The 15,979-nt window shown below is 41.5% G+C and overlaps 1 protein-coding gene across 3 annotated transcripts in view; it reads right to left on the minus strand.

Moving 5' to 3' along the window:
• Positions 1-3,203: 3,203 nt before the first annotated feature.
• LOC118377439 (zinc finger protein 239-like) overlaps positions 3,204-15,979 on the minus strand; it is a 48,259-nt gene continuing 35,483 nt past the window's right edge. For all 3 annotated transcript variants that reach the window (XM_052528558.1, XM_052528557.1, XM_052528556.1), the window contains 2 exons: positions 7,087-8,105; positions 3,204-4,952 (listed from right to left, as the gene is read on the minus strand). In XM_052528558.1, coding sequence (XP_052384518.1) covers positions 3,463-4,952; positions 7,087-8,035 — 2,439 coding nt within the window. In that variant the 5' untranslated portion in view covers positions 8,036-8,105 and the 3' untranslated portion in view covers positions 3,204-3,462. The remainder of the gene's footprint in view (positions 4,953-7,086; positions 8,106-15,979) is intronic.

Raw genomic sequence — 15,979 nt, forward strand, 5'->3', positions numbered from 1 at the left:
AAATGTTTTGCTCAATCAACCCATCTTAAAGTACACCAGCGCACACAAGAGAGAAGACATAAGGTTGCCATAGACACAATTTAAAAAACATGTGAATTTTGTAATGATTTGGGGGTGAAGGGGGCCACTAGGTACTTACACATCCATAAATCACTTACAGTCCTCGTCTTATTTAATGTAAACCTGCTGAAATGTATACATATACACAATGTCAGTCCGGAGTTCACGCCAGTCAAACTCAATCAAGCCCAGATAAAGTATTTGAAATGATTTCAGTCACAATGTACACAATGTTAATTAACAATGTAATACTAAGTATGTTTAAACAATGTAAAATACAAATAAAAGCTTGTTCATCACAGAATGGTTATCAGTAATTATGAGCTGTCTTTTGCCATGTGATTTCATTCTTTAAATGTGTCTGCATGTATGTGTGTATGTGTATACATGCATGTTTGTGTGTGTAGTTGCATGTGTGGTGCAATGCATACATACAGTGGGGCAAAAAAGTATTTAGTCAGCCACCAATTGTGCAAGTTCTCCCACTTAAAAAGATGAGACAGGCTTGTAATTTTCATCATAGGTACACTTCAACTATGACAGACAAAATTAGAAGAAAAAAAATCCAGAAAATCACATTGTAGGATTTTAAATGTATTTATTTGCAAATTATGGTGGAAAATAAGTATTTGGTCAATAACAAAAGTTTATCTCAATACTTTGTTATATACTCTTTGTTGGCAATGACAGAGGTCAAACTTTTTCTGTAAGTCTTTACAAGGTTTTCACACACTGTTGCTGGTATTTTGGCCCATTCCTCCATGCAGATCTGCTCTAGAGCTGTGAGGTTTTGGGGCTAATGCTGGGCAACACAGACTTTCAACTCCTCCAAAGATTTTCTATGGGGTTGAGATCTGGAGACTGGCTAGGCCACTCCAGGACCTTGAAATGCTTCTTACGAAGCCACTCCTTCGTTGCCCAGGCAGTGTGTTTGGGATCATTGTCATGCTGAAAGACCCAGCCACGTTTCATCTTCAATGCCCTTGCTGATGGTAGGCTTTGTTACTTTGCTCCCAGCTCTCTGCATGTCATTCACTAGGTCCCCCCGTGTGGTTCTGGGATTTTTGCGATCATTTTGACCCCACAGGGTGAGATCTTGCGTGGAGCCCCAAATCGAGGGAGATTATCAGTGGTCTTGTATGTCTTCCATTTCCTAATAATTGCTCCCACAGTTGATTTCTTCAAACCAAGCTGCTTACCTATTGCAGATTCAGTCTTCCCAGCCTGGTGCAGATCTACAATTTTGTTTCTGGTGTCCTTTGACAGCTCTTTGGTCTTGGCCATAGTGGAGTTTGGAGTGTGACTGTTTGAGGTTGTGGACAGGTGTCTTTTAAACTGATAACAAGTTCAAACAGGTGCCATTAATACGGGTAACGAGTGGAGGACAGAGGAGCCTCTTAAAGAAGAAGTTACAGGTCTGTGAAAGCCAGAAATCTTGCTTTTTGTAGGTGACCAAATACTTATTTTCCACCATAATTTGCAAATAAATTCATTAAAAATCCTACAAATGTGATTTTCTGGATTTTTTCCCTCTCATTTTGTCTGTCATGGTTGAAGTGTACCTATGATGAAAATTACAGGCCTCTCATCTTTTTAAGTGGGAGAACTTGCACAATTGGTGGCTGACTAAATACTTTTTTGCCCCTCTGTATGTGTGCGTGTTCTCTGATATATACAGGGAACTGCCAAAAGAAAAGGAAACACTACATTTGGCATGTAAGTGCTTCCGCAGGTGTGGTTTTCTGAGTTAATTAACATCATATAAAAATGACCATTATTTTGGTTACAAGAGATCTCTTTGACTTTGATAGAGGGGTCTCCAAGGAGCATGGGGGTTAAAGTGTGTATATGTCAGTCATCAGATCACAACCGAATTGAACACTTATGGGAGATTCTGGAGTGGCGCCTGAGAGAGGGTTTTCCCACAAACATCAACAAAACACAAATGATGTAATTTCTCGTGGAAGAACGGCGTCGCGTCCCTCCAATAGAATTCCAGACATTTGTAGAATCTGTGCCAAGGAGCAGTGAAGATGTTCTGGTGGCCGCAAAGCCTCATGTTGGTGCTTCCTCTATTATACCTGTATATGTACTACTACTGTTCTCTACTTACATAAACAATGTATATAACAACATATTTATACAACCATATAGAACTGACTGTAGCCTAGGGCTTTAACATGCCCGAGACCGAGGCTACACAGGTTACCTATAACATCCTTTCACTTGTGACCTAGAAAAACACATTTCAGATCAGACATGTCTTTTCATTTAATTACGCCTTTAAAACTTCACATTTATTTCCTGGTTAGTTTCATTGATAAAGATTTGATAAAATATTTATCTCTGGCAATTTATCTCAAATTCTCACATGAGATCTGCATGAAGATTTAAGTTACCATGGAAACATATTTAGTCCTAAATATTCTGAAATAACTTAACCATATTGGTAAAGGGATATCAGGACTTGAAATTGGCTCCTGCTTTACTGTGACTGGGAGCAGTGGGATGTTCCAGAGACCAGGATCCTTAACTTAAACCATTTGAGCTCTTAAATCAGGGGTTTATTTTGAAAGCTAAACATGAATATGTGTTGCTGGTTTCAAGTTAATGACACCATGCCAATTTCAAGTCTAAATTTGTCCCCCCAAAAAATGATACTTCGGAATATTTAGGACAGTACCTCAATGAATCTGCCATCTGGAACAGCCCCCAGGGCAGAGGTGAGTGTAGGGTGAAGTCGCCCCTAGATGCTGATCTTATAGCATTTTCACCAATAATGCTTAATAATATGATTTGGGGAGGAGAACCTGATCCTACACCTGTCAGGTGTGTATGTATAAAACACAACACTGTGATTTCAGACAATTTAAAGCCACAAATCCTTGTTTGTGATTCAGCCCAATGCGGAGGAAACATAACCACTCTCAAAAACCGTAGTAACCACTCTCAAAACCACAGTAACCACTCTCAAAACTCAAAGTAACCTCTCTCAAAACTCAAAGTAACCACTCTCAAAACTCAAAGTAACCACTCTCAAAACTCAAAGTAACCACTCTCAAAACTCAAAGTAACCACTCTCAAAAACCGATAACTAGCCAGGGATTCAAACCAGCGAACTTTCTGTTACCGCAGTCATTTTTTTCCTAACCTTTGCCGACTCAGGGATTCAAACCAGCGAACTTTCTGTTACCGGTCAAACGCACTTAACCGCTAGGCTACCTGCCGCCCTCTGGGTTTGTCTGCGTGTGTGAGTGTGTGTGTGTCTCTCTCTCTGGGGGTTAGATTGCAAGCAAAACAACAAATTGATGTCTTCTGAAAGTTAAACAAAGTTCTCTATTCATAGACAGAGCTGGAATCGTCCTGAGGACATTCAGCACAGAGTACATCACCTGCAGGATGTCAATGTCTTTTCTTATGTTTCAACATGGCTACTAAATAGGTGAATGTCTCCCTGCATATATCACAGCTGTAAGGCTTCTCTCCAGTGTGAGTGCGCTTGTGTACAGCCAGTGCGTCGGTTCGGGAAAACCTCTTCCCGCACTGATCACAGGCGTGAGGCTTCTCTCCAGTATGAGTTCTCTTGTGTGCAGCAAGGTTTTGTGACCGACTGAAGCTCTTCCCACAGACCAAGCATGGGTAAGGTTTCACTCCGGTGTGGGTTCGCTGGTGAATCACCAAAGAATTGTACTGAGAAAATCTCTTTCCACATTGATCACAGACGTAAGGCAGCTCGCCGGTGTGAACACGCTGGTGTGTTGTTAAACCTTGGCGGAATATGAAGCTCCTGCCACAGTCGGAGCAGTGGTACGGTTTCACTCCTTGGTGTATCTTCATGTGCGTTTTAAAGTTGCTTGGATGGTTGAAGGTCTTCCCGCACAGGTCACAGACAATGGACATCTCTTTACTGTGCCTTTTCTGGTGTTTCTTCAGATAAATCGGATGAGAGAAACAATGCCCACACTCAGAGCAGCGATAAGTTCTCTCTCCCCGGTCATGGGTCAGCTGGTGAAATTTAAGATTACCTTTTGTAGTAAAACACGCTCCACATTTAGAGCAGTGGAAGGGCCTTTCGTCAGAGGGCTTGTGTTTGTGTTTGTGAGCTTTCAGTAAACTGGCGTGAATGAACCGCATTCCGCAGACGGAACATTGGAATGGTTTTTCTTCAGTATGCATTCTCATATGGAAATTAAAGGATGCCGAAATACAAAACTTCTTCTCGCAGTAGGAGCATTGGTAAGGCCTTTCTGCAGCAGGCATGTGTGTTTGCTCGTGGGCTTTCAGAGTGGACTTCTGAGCAAAACTTTTCTTGCACTTGGAGCATTGGAATGGTTTCTCTCCTGTGTGTTTTCTTTGATGGTTTTTGAAGGTTGATAAAAAACTGTAGCTCTTCCCGCAGTCAGAGCAGTGGTAAGACCTTTCTGCGGGAGGCTCATGTACCGTTTTCTCATGTATTTTTCGATAGTGGTTGTTTGCAAAACCTTTCCCACACTTGGAGCATTGGAATAGTTTATTTTCGGTGTGGGTGCTTTGATGGATTTTCAAGCTTGATAAAACACTGAAACTCTTTCCGCAGTCAGAGCAGTGGTGAGGTTTCTTCCCAGTGTGCATCTGCTGGTGAATCTTAAGAGTCATTTCTTGACTGAAAGTATCCCCACACTGTGAGCAGCGGTAAGGTTTCTCTCTCCTATGGATTCTTCTGTGCATTTTGAGTGTCGCTGGACAGCCGAAAGTCTTCCCACACTCAGAACAGCAGTGGTGTGGTTTCTTCCCTGTATGTCTCTGCGGTTGTTTATTGAGGTGTTTTGATGTGAGGAGACTCCAGTCTGTGTTGTCAGCATGAGGTTGTTGTTGAGGCTCCCCAGAAGATCCATGGTTGCCACGTCTCTCTCCTGTGTGAAAGAGACGAACAGTGAATACAGTTTTATAGTCAGTATTATAGTCCCTTCCAAAAGTATTCACAACCCTTGATTCTTTTCCACGTTGGTTGTGTTACAGCCTGAATTTACACACATATACCCCATAATATCAAGGTGGAATTATCTTTTTAGAGATGTTTACAAATTAATAAAAAATTAAAAGGTGAAAAATCTTCAGTCAACCCATTTGTTATGGCAAACCTAAATAAGTTCAGGAGTATAATATTTTTTTTATAAAACAGACCTTGAATAACCCTTGGAGCCTGGTGAAGTTATTAAATACACTTTGGATGGTGTATCAATACACCCAGTCACTACAAATATAAAGGCGTCTTTTCTAACGCGCTTGCCGGAGAGGAAGGAAACTGCTCGGGAATTGAAGACTAATGGCTGTGACAGGAGAAAACAGAGTGAAAAATAGGGAGCGTGTACAAGGCTCTGCATCTGTCCTCGTGCTCCTAGACCTTATTGCCGCTTTTGACACCACCGATCACCAGATTATTTTGGAGAGATTGGAAACCCTAATTGGTCTACATGGACAAGTTCTTGCTTGGTTGTCAGAAAGATATAATTTTGTCTCTGTGGATGGTTTGTCCTCTGACAAATCAATTGTAAGTTTTGGGGTGTTCCTCAAGGTTCTGTTTTAGGACCATTATTTATTCTACTTCTTGGTGATGTCATTCGGAAACACAATAGCAACTTTCACTGCTCTGCGGACAACACATAGCTGTAAATGTTGATGAAACATGTTGAAGCACCAAAATTGCTTACCCTGGAAGCGGATGGCGTCAAATGTTTTACTTTTAAACTGTGACAAAATGAAGATGCTAGTTCTAGGTCCCAAGGAACAGAGAGATCTGCTGTTTGATCCGACAATTAATCTTAATGGTTGTACAGTCGTCTCAAATAAAACGGTAGGACCTCAGCGTTACTCTAGACCCCATCTTTGTAACATTGCTACCCAGATAAGCACGACATGCACTTCAGTTACTGCTGCTAACCACTGTGATGGAAATGTAACATTCATTATATACTGTACTGTTTAATTAGACATACTATGCTGTTTTACTTAGAGATTTGTCCATTGTTATATGTTAGTATTTTTACTGACACAGGCTAGTCTTGTGTGACTTAGTGATTAATCTGAGCGTACAGATTTATGAGCTGCTTGCTTGCTACCACAGTATGTGACCTCCTATGTTTACGATCGGCAGGAATTTAGCTATGTGGGAAGTGCAGGGAGGAACAGAGAATGGTGGCGATATCAGCTATCTTGATCTACATAGACAAGCTAAATGACTTTTTACAACTCTGTTCCCAGGGCCTGATGCTGCGCATCTGCTAACTGTCACAAAGAAAAAAGGATGTTTACTTTAAGAGGAGACAGATAACTTTGTTCGTTGAGCTTTCAACACTTAACTACTCTTAGTGATGGTTGATTGCTTCATTTTTGCAAATCTTATACTATTTTTTTTTTTTTTTTTTTTTTTTAAGAATCCGCAGTCTCTCTTACTATAGAATTCTGCAACACCACGGCTGCTAGAATCTTGACTAGAACCAAAACAATAACTATCATATTACTCCAGTGATAGCCTCTCTACACTGACTTCCTGTTAAGGCTAGGTAATGGAATGATGTGAGAGAGAGGGGATAGACAGAGAGATGGGGCAGAGAGAGGTAATGGAGTGATGTGAGAGAGGGAGGAAAGACAGAGAGATGGGGCAGAGGCAGAGAGAGGTAATGGAGTGATGTGAGAGAGGGAGGATAGACAGAGAGATGGGGCAGAGGCAGAGAGAGGTAATGGAGTGATGTGAGAGAGGGAGGATAGACAGAGAGATGGGGCAGAGGCAGAGAGAGGTAATGGAGTGATGTGAGAGAGGGAGGATAGACAGAGAGATGGGGCAGAGGCAGAGAGAGGTAATGGAGTGATGTGAGAGGGCAGAGGGGTGCATTGCATGTCACTGTGCTCTATGTTTAACGAATCTACAATGAAAAAATGTATTGATGTAACTTACAAAACGTTGATATCAAACTGCACTGTAAATTAGACGACTAAACTTCACAATGATACTTAGAAGCCAAACAAAAGGTATCCTGCTGCACTTACTTTGATGAATCAAGTCTCCTTCCTCCTCCTCGTCTCCTTCCTCCTCCTCGTCTCCTTCCTCCTCCTCGTCTCCTTCCTCCTCCTCGTCTCCTCCTCCAGCAGTTCCACTCAACCCTGGTGTTTTCCTGCAGTCGACCAGCCGCACAGACACTCTCTTCAGACCCAGCAGTAAGGCATTATCAGGAGAGGACAGAGAGGGGGCCCCACTCAATCTCTTCTCCCTCTGCTCTGGTGTGTGTCTCTCTGGTGCTGGTTCTGCCTCCATCCCTTTGCTAGGCAACAAATCCCTGTCTTCCACACATTCTTCGTCACAGTCTACAGCATCCTCGTCATCAAAGGATTGGCTGGGACTTATGGATTCCCCCTCCAGCCTTTTGCTAGGCAACAAATCCCTGTCTTCCACACATTCTTCGTCGCAGTCTACAGCATCCTCGTCATCAAAGGATTGGCTGGGACTTATGGATTCCCCCTCCAGCCTTTTGCTAGGCAACAAATCCCTGTCTTCCACACATTCTTCGTCGCAGTCTACAGCATCCTCGTCATCAAAGGATTGGCTGGGACTCATGGGTTCCCCCTCCAGCCTTTTGCTAGGTAACAAATCCCTGTCCTTCTGGTTCTCGTCTTCATCACAGTCTACAGCGTCATCATCAATGGATTGGCTGGGACTCAAAGGTGCACCGATACCCTCCTCCTGTATCTTCCTGATGTCCTCTTTCAGTTGGAGTAACCAAGACATTCCCTGCTCCTCCGATTCCATTGAATCTGCATTTTCCCAAAGTTCCTCCAGGATTTTACGGCACAATGAGTGATGGTGATTCTTTCCTTGAACATCAGAGCCATCCTTGCCACCTATTCCACTGCGTTCACACAGGCAGCGTAAATTGTCGTTGGTTAAAGTGTATAAACTCTGTTCCATTTCATCCATCAACGTTTCCCTCTCTCCACTCATATTGTCCTGCTCACGTGGCAACAACAGCAATGAAGTCAATGTCAAGACTGATATAGTTCAGTTAGATGACCTGTAATGAAAATGAAAGATTAGAACACATTAGCGATTGCATCTGTCATTTCACCCTAAAATGTTGTTTCTTTTTACTTTGAGAGTTAAATTAGTTTAGGAATATTCAGGCATGTTTAAATTAAATATTCATGTTGGTATAGTCACAAAATGACATGAAAAGGCTATGCATGTCAAGATGACATGGTGGTTTACATCTACTGTGTTTTGCCTTAGTTTGATTAATACCTAGGAACTAAGATGACATCATATAGGGAGATCTGTGGAAGGGAACCATTTCAATTATGGAGGGCATGGGGTCCCTACTTGAGGATCTTCACAGGGGAACCCAGGCAGTGGGAGAGCAGGGATACATGTTCCCCGGTTTCAGATACACCAGGGGAGGCGGATGTCTGATGCAGTCTTCTCTGCTGTGTTGTTGGCACTCGTTTTGGGCTAGTGTTGGGGTGGCGTTGGGGTGGTGTTGGGGTAGTGTTGGGGTAGTGTTGGGGTGGTGTTGGGGTGGTGTTGGGGTGGGTGGAAGACGTGGGGCCTAAAAGGGTTACTTTGTGTTCAGACTGCCGATGCCCTGGTCACGCTGAGAGAAGGGAAGTCTAGAGCACAACCAGACTTGTTAAATCGAGCTGTTGATGGCGCTTAATAGGGTGGAGGGCTTCTCTGTCAAATGGCACCTCCTGCTCTCTGTTACTGTGGATATCTGAAAGGTCCATTGGATTTACTCATATGTTCATCACGGACAACATGCAGCGTATAGCTACAGCTTTCAATACCAGTGTTGTCCTGAATACAGCTGCTGGAATCGACGCAGCTCTGTCTTTTGTGGCTAAAGCAGTCTGGACTGGTTGAAGCCGAGTGGGAAGGATTCTTTTGGAAGTGTTTCAGTCTGCCGTGAATCATCATTATCCATACACCGGTAAGAGTCTACAGTTAAAATGCTAAGATGGCTACATACGTTATTGTCTCAACTGTATCAAAAAGTTGTTTTCATTGCGAGTTATTGTTCGCTATATAGCTAGTTAGATAGACAGTTGCATACAGGTAAAGTTGTAGGTAGCTAGCTGAGCTGGCCAGCCGCATTCTGCTGTTAAGGTTGATAGCTGATACCTGCATGACGATCCTCTTTCTCATGTTTGTCATGTTCAACTAGCTACTGACAATAGCCACTGTGGTGCGAATGCTAATCAAACCCCATTTTAAATGATTAGGGACACATGTTAAGTTGGTTAGCTAGAGAGCCACAATGAAATTATCAATAAATAGCTAGCTAGCTATTGGACAATAGATGTCAAGGTCGTTTTTCCTTGCGTGTTCAACTAGCTCGATGAATACCACTTACATCTAGGCAGCTGGTAATTATGAAGCTAAATGTTTGCTAAATCTAGCTAGTAATCTTGTCTGCACTGCCATGGTTGGACAGGAAGCAGGTTAAGTGTGTACAGGGCGTTTTAGTACAACTGTAGAGGTCAACAGGAAATAAAAATCTAAGAGATGAATTAATGTTTTAAACCCCTTTTTCTGAAATTTGTCTTTCAACATAAACCTGCTCTCCACCATCAGTACAAGGAGATGATCACGGGTGAACAAGAAACACATCACTTTTGCCCTGCCCTCTTAGGCCTGACTCCTCCCCCCCCTATCTGAGATATCTACTGCAGCCCTCATCCTCCACATACAACACCCGTTCTGCCAGTCACATTCTGTTAAAGGTCCCCAAAGCACACACACACACCCCTGGGTCGCTCTTCTTTTCAGTTCGCTGTACCTAGCAACTGGAACGAGCTGCAACAAAACACTCAAACTGTACAGTTTTATCTCAATGTCTTCATTCAAAGACTCAATCATTGACACTCTTACTGACACTTCCGGCTGCTTTGCGTGATGTATTGTTGTCTCTACCTTCTTGCCCTTTGTGCTGTTGTCTGGGCCCAATAATGTTTGTACCATGTTTTGTGCTGCTATGTTGTGTTGCAACCATTTTGTGTCGTCAGGTGTTGCTGCCTTGCTATGTTGTTGTCTTTAGGTCTCTCTTTATGTAGTGTTGTGTTGTCTCTCTTTATGTAGTGTTGTGTTGTCTCTCTTTATGTAGTGTTGTGTTGTCTCTCTTTATGTAGTGTTGTGTTGTCTCTCTTTATGTAGTGTTGTGGTGTCTCTCTTTATGTAGTGTTGTGGTGTCTCTCTTTATGTAGTGTTGTTGTCTTAGGTCTGTCTTTATGTAGTGTCTCTCTTTATGTAGTGTTGTGTTGTCTCTCTTTATGTAGTGGTGTGTTGTCTCTCTTTATGTAGTGGTGTGTTGTCTCTCTTTATGTAGTGTTGTCTCTCTTTATGTAGTGTTGTGTTGTCTCTCTTTATGTAGTGTTGTGTTGTCTCTCTTTATGTAGTGTTGTGTTGTCTCTCTTTATGTAGTGTTGTGTTGTCTCTCTTTATGTAGTGTTGTGTTGTCTCTCTTTATGTAGTGTTGTGTTGTCTCTCTTTATGTAGTGTTGTGGTGTCTCTCTTTATGTAGTGTTGTGTTGTCTCTCTTTATGTAGTGTTGTGGTGTCTTCTTTATGTAGTGTTGTGTCTTGTCTCTCTTTATGTAGTGTTGTGTTGTCTCTCTTTATGTAGTGTTGTGTTGTCTCTCTTTATGTAGTGTTGTGTTGTCTCTCTTTATGTTGTTGTGTTGTCTCTCTTTATGTAGTGTTGTGTTGTCTCTCTTTATGTAGTGTTGTGTTGTCTCTCTTTATGTAGTGTTGTGTTGTCTCTCTTTATGTAGTGTTGTGTTGTCTCTCTCTCTTTATGTAGTGTTGTGTTGTCTCTCTTTATGTAGTGTTGTGGTGTCTCTCTTTATGTAGTGTTGTGTCTTGTCTGTCTCTTTTTAGTGTTGTGTTGTCTCTCTTTATGTAGTGTTGTGTTGTCTCTCTTTATGTAGTGTTGTGTGTCTCTCTTTATGTAGTGTTGTGTTGTCTCTCTTTATGTAGTGTTGTTGTCTCTCTTTATGTAGTGTTGTGTTGTCTCTCTTTATGTAGTGTTGTGTGTCTCTCTTTATGTAGTGTTGTGGTGTCTCTTTATGTAGTGTTGTGTCGTCTCTCTTTATGTAGTGTTGTGGTGTCTCTCTTTATGTAGTGTTGTGGTGTCTCTCTTTATGTAGTGTTGTGGTGTCTCTCTTTATGTAGTGTTGTGGTGTCTCTCTTTATGTAGTGTTGTGTTGTTTCTCTTTATGTAGTGTTGTGTTGTCTCTCTTTATGTAGTGTTGTGGTGTCTCTCTTTATGTAGTGTTGTGTTGTCTCTCTTTATGTAGTGTTGTGGTGTCTCTCTTTATGTAGTGTTGTGGTGTCTCTCTTTATGTAGTGTTGTGGTTCTCTCTTTATGTAGTGTTGTGTTGTCTCTCTTTATGTAGTGTTGTGTTGTGTCTCTTTATGTAGTGTTGTGGTGTCTCTCTTTATGTAGTGTTGTGTTGTCTCTCTTTATGTAGTGTTGTCTCTCTTTATGTAGTGTTGTGGTGTCTCTCTTTATGTAGTGTTGTGTTGTCTCTCTTTATGTAGTGTTGTGTTGTCTCTCTTTATGTAGTGTTGTGTTGTCTCTCTTTATGTAGTTGTGTGTCTCTCTTTTTATGTAGTGTTGTGTTGTCTCTCTTTATGTAGTGTTGTGTTGTCTCTCTTTATGTAGTGTTGTGGTGTCTCTCTTTATGTAGTGTTGTGTTGTCTCTCTTTATGTAGTGTTGTGTTGTCTCTCTTTATGTAGTGTTGTGTTGTCTCTCTTTATGTAGTGTTGTGTTGTCTCTCTTTTTAGTGTTGTGTTGTCTCTCTTTATGTAGTGTTGTGTTGTCTCTCTTTTTAGTGTTGTAGTGTCTCTCTTTTGTAGTGTTGTCTCTCTTTATGTAGTGTAGTGTGTTGTCTCTCTTTATGTAGTGTTGTGTTGTCTCTCTTTATGTGGTGTTGTGTTGTCTCTCTTTATGTAGTGTTGTGTTGTCTCTCTTTATGTAGTGTTGTGTTGTCTCTCTTTATGTAGTGTTGTGTTGTCTCTCTTTATGTAGTGTTGTGTTGTCTCTCTTTATGTAGTGTTGTGTTGTCTCTCTTTATGTAGTGTTGTGTTGTCTCTCTTTATGTAGTGTTGTGTTGTCTCTCTTTATGTAGTGTTGTGTTGTCTCTCTTTATGTAGTCTCTCTTTATGTAGTGTTGTGTCTCTTTATGTAGTGTTGTGTTGTCTCTCTTTATGTAGTGTTGTGTTGTCTCTCTTTATGTAGTGTTGTGTTGTCTCTCTTTATGTAGTGTTGTGTTGTCTCTCTTTATGTAGTGTTGTGTTGTCTCTATTTATGTAGTGTTGTGTTGTCTCTCTTTATGTAGTGTTGTGTTGTCTCTCTTTATGTAGTGTTGTGTTGTCTCTCTTTATGTAGTGTTGTGTTGTCTCTCTTTATGTAGTGTTGTGTTGTCTCTCTTTTTATGTCTCTCTTTATGTAGTGTTGTGTTGTCTCTCTTTATGTAGTGTTGTGTTGTCTCTCTTTATGTAGTGTTGTGTTGTCTCTCTTTATGTAGTGTTGTGTCTCTCTTTATGTAGTGTTGTGTGTCTCTCTTTATGTAGTGTTGTGTTGTCTCTCTTTATGTAGTGTTGTGTTGTCTCTCTTTATGTAGTGTTGTGGTGTCTCTCTTTATGTAGTGTTGTGTTGTCTCTCTTTATGTAGTGTTGTGTTGTGTAGTGTGTGTTGTCTCTCTTTATGTAGTGTTGTGGTGTCTCTCTTTATGTAGTGTTGTGTTGTCTCTCTATGTAGTGTTGTGTTGTCTCTCTTTATGTAGTGTTGTGTTGTCTCTCTTTATGTATTAGTGTTGTGTTGTCTCTCTTTATGTAGTGTTGTGGTCTCTCTCTTTATGTAGTGTTGTGGTGTCTCTCTTTATGTAGTGTTGTGTTGTCTCTCTTTATGTAGTGTTGTGTTGTCTCTCTTTATGTAGTGTTGTGGTCTCTCTCTTTATGTAGTGTTGTGTTGTCTCTCTTTATGTAGTGTTGTGTTGTCTCTCTTTATGTAGTGTTGTGGTGTCTCTATTTAGTGGTGTGTTGTCTCTCTTTATGTAGTGTTGTGTTGTCTCTCTTTATGTAGTGTTGTGGTGTCTCTCTTTATGTTGTGTTGTCTCTCTTGACGTGATGTGTTTTGTCATATATATATATATATATATATTATTTATTTTAAATCCCAGCCCCCGTCCTCACAGGAGGTCTTTTGCCTTTTGGTAGGCCGTCATTGTAAATAAGAATTTGTTCTTAACTGACCTGCCTAGTTAAATAAAGGTTAAATTAAAAAAATAAAAATGGGTTAATTAATGTTATTTCTGGTATGCAAGGTCTATTTGTCTATTTTAGTCTGCTTTCCTCCTTTAATTGTCTGGAGCCTAGTGTTGTTGTGGCCAAGGAGCTTCCACTCAGATGGAACCAGGTTTCAGCTGCTGTGCAACGTTGATGTCCTTCCTCCCAGAGATGTGAAAGCATCCCCCCCTTGGACTGGACACAACCCGGCAAACATATTTTGAGAAGATCAGGACTTTTGCAATGAAAATGCCATGGACATTACATGTCCTGCACCAAAAGGGCAGGACAGAAATATGCTCTCAGGCTAGATTCCTTTGTCCATATCATTACCTTTAGTACTTGAAGTTAATACAGGAAGGATGTATAGTTTAACACCATGTGTTCTAATTTGCTCACAGAGACAGTAATTCAATAAGATCTAAATGCATATGTAAACACATATGTAAATGCATATGCAAATACATATGTAAATGAATATGTAAATGTATATGTAAATGCATATGTACATGTATATGTAAATGCTGCCAAATGGTTTTATTCATGTAGGCTACACCGTTCCACGATTCACCTGCAAAACCATCCTGTTGTCCTGCATGTGGGTATTTTAAATGTGGTCACCTTGGGCATGTGTCTGTACAGTTTCGCTCTGTTGCGCGCAGTAAAACAGACACATGAAAGCAATTGAAGTTGAATTCATCGATGGGAGCGGATGATAAGGGAATTTTTATGCTTAAAAAGGTAATGACTAAACAATTCCACCCTGAAACGTAATTATGACATTATGTAACAGATATAATGAATAATTAGACAAATGTAACTATTAGTAATCAATCGATTCTGTAACATGTATAATGAATTAGAATGATAAACTTCAGTCTAATAAGGTTTGGTCGAGACAACTAGAAATGTGTGTGTGACTAAGAAGATCCCGAGAACAATTAAACTGTGTATGACCTGACCTGGCTAGAACTCTGAGAAACTTACGGCAGGACAGGGAGTCCTGTCAAGGTTCCTCTAATCTCAGGGAAATGGAACTGCCAGTTTGCTAGTGATAAACAGTGGTGAGAACCAGGGGAAGGATACATTCCACCTACTGTTCATGTGTATGTATGTGCGTAGGCTATCTACTGTTTGTGTGGAGGTGTGTGCGTAAACGTTCTCGTGAATAAACTTTACGGACCTTTTGCATAAGCTGAGTCTTTGCCTAATTATTATTAAACCCAGGGTCTTACAAACCTCGGGGATGAGTCAGCGCTTAAATAATTGTTAGTTACTATCATTAGGATTGAAATTTCTCGTGACAGCGGATCAGGCTGTAATTTCATAAAGCACATGACTCAACTGTTGACTCATTTATACTCGCTTGGGTAACCGATTAGTTGTAATTTATACCCGCGTGGGAATTTTTGATAACCAACATGACCTTTTCTGTAGGCTACAGCAATAACTTGTTGGAACCGTAACGTGGACATTTAAACTTTCTGTCTAAAAACTTTAGGCCACGACTGTACACCCCCCAGGAAGAATGACACTGTTTAAATTACAATTCTGACAAGCGAGCACTTAGATATGATCATTTTCATAGCCTTCTTTCACCAACTACTTCGCAGACAGATCAGTGTGTCAAATCGGAGGGCCTGTTGTCCGGACCTCTGGCAGTCTCTATGGGGTACCACAGGGTTCAATTCTCAGCCCGACTCTTTTCTCTGTATATATCAACGATGTCGCTCTTGCTGCGGGTGATTCCCTAATCCACCTCTACGCAGACGACACCATTCTGTATACATCTGGCCCTTCTTTGGACACCGTGTTAACTAACCTCCAGACAAGCCTCAATGCCATACAACACTCCTTCCGTGGCCTCCAACTGCTCTTAAAACACTAGTAAAACCAAATGCATGCTTTTCAACCGTCCGCTGCCCGCCCCCGCCTGCCCGACCAAGCATCACTACTCTGGACGGTTCTGACCTAGAATATGTGGACACCGACAAATACCTAGGTGTCTGGCTAGACTGTAAACTCTCCTTCCAGACTCATATCAAACATCTCCAATCCAAAATCAAATCCAGAATCGGCTTTCTATTTCGCAACAAAGCCTCCTTCCCTCACGCCGCCAAACTTACCCTAGTAAAACTGACTATCCTACCGATCCTCAGCTTCAGCGATGTCATCTACAAAATAGCCTCCAATACTCTACTCAGCAAACTGGATACAGTCGATCACAGTGCCATCCGTTTTGTTACCAAAGCCCTTTATACCACCCACCACTGCGACCTGTATGCTCTAGTCGGCTGGCCCTCGCTACACATTCGTCGCCAGACCCACTGGCTCCAGGTCATCTATAAGTCTATGCTAGGTAAAGCTCAGCCTTATCTCAATTCACTGGTCACGATAACAACACCCACCCATAGCACGCGCTCCAGCAGGTATATCTCACTGGTCGTCCCCAAAGCCAGCACCTCTTTGGCCGCCTTTCCTTCCAGTTCTCTGCCTCCAGTGACTGGAATGAATTACAAAAATCGCTGAAGCTGGAGACTTAGACTTCCCTCACTAACTTTAAACATCAGTTATCTGAGCAGCTAACCGATCGCTGCAGCTGTG

Source organism: Oncorhynchus keta, chromosome 10 (genome assembly GCF_023373465.1).
Source record: "Oncorhynchus keta strain PuntledgeMale-10-30-2019 chromosome 10, Oket_V2, whole genome shotgun sequence".
NCBI classification, from domain to species: Eukaryota; Metazoa; Chordata; class Actinopteri; order Salmoniformes; family Salmonidae; genus Oncorhynchus; species Oncorhynchus keta.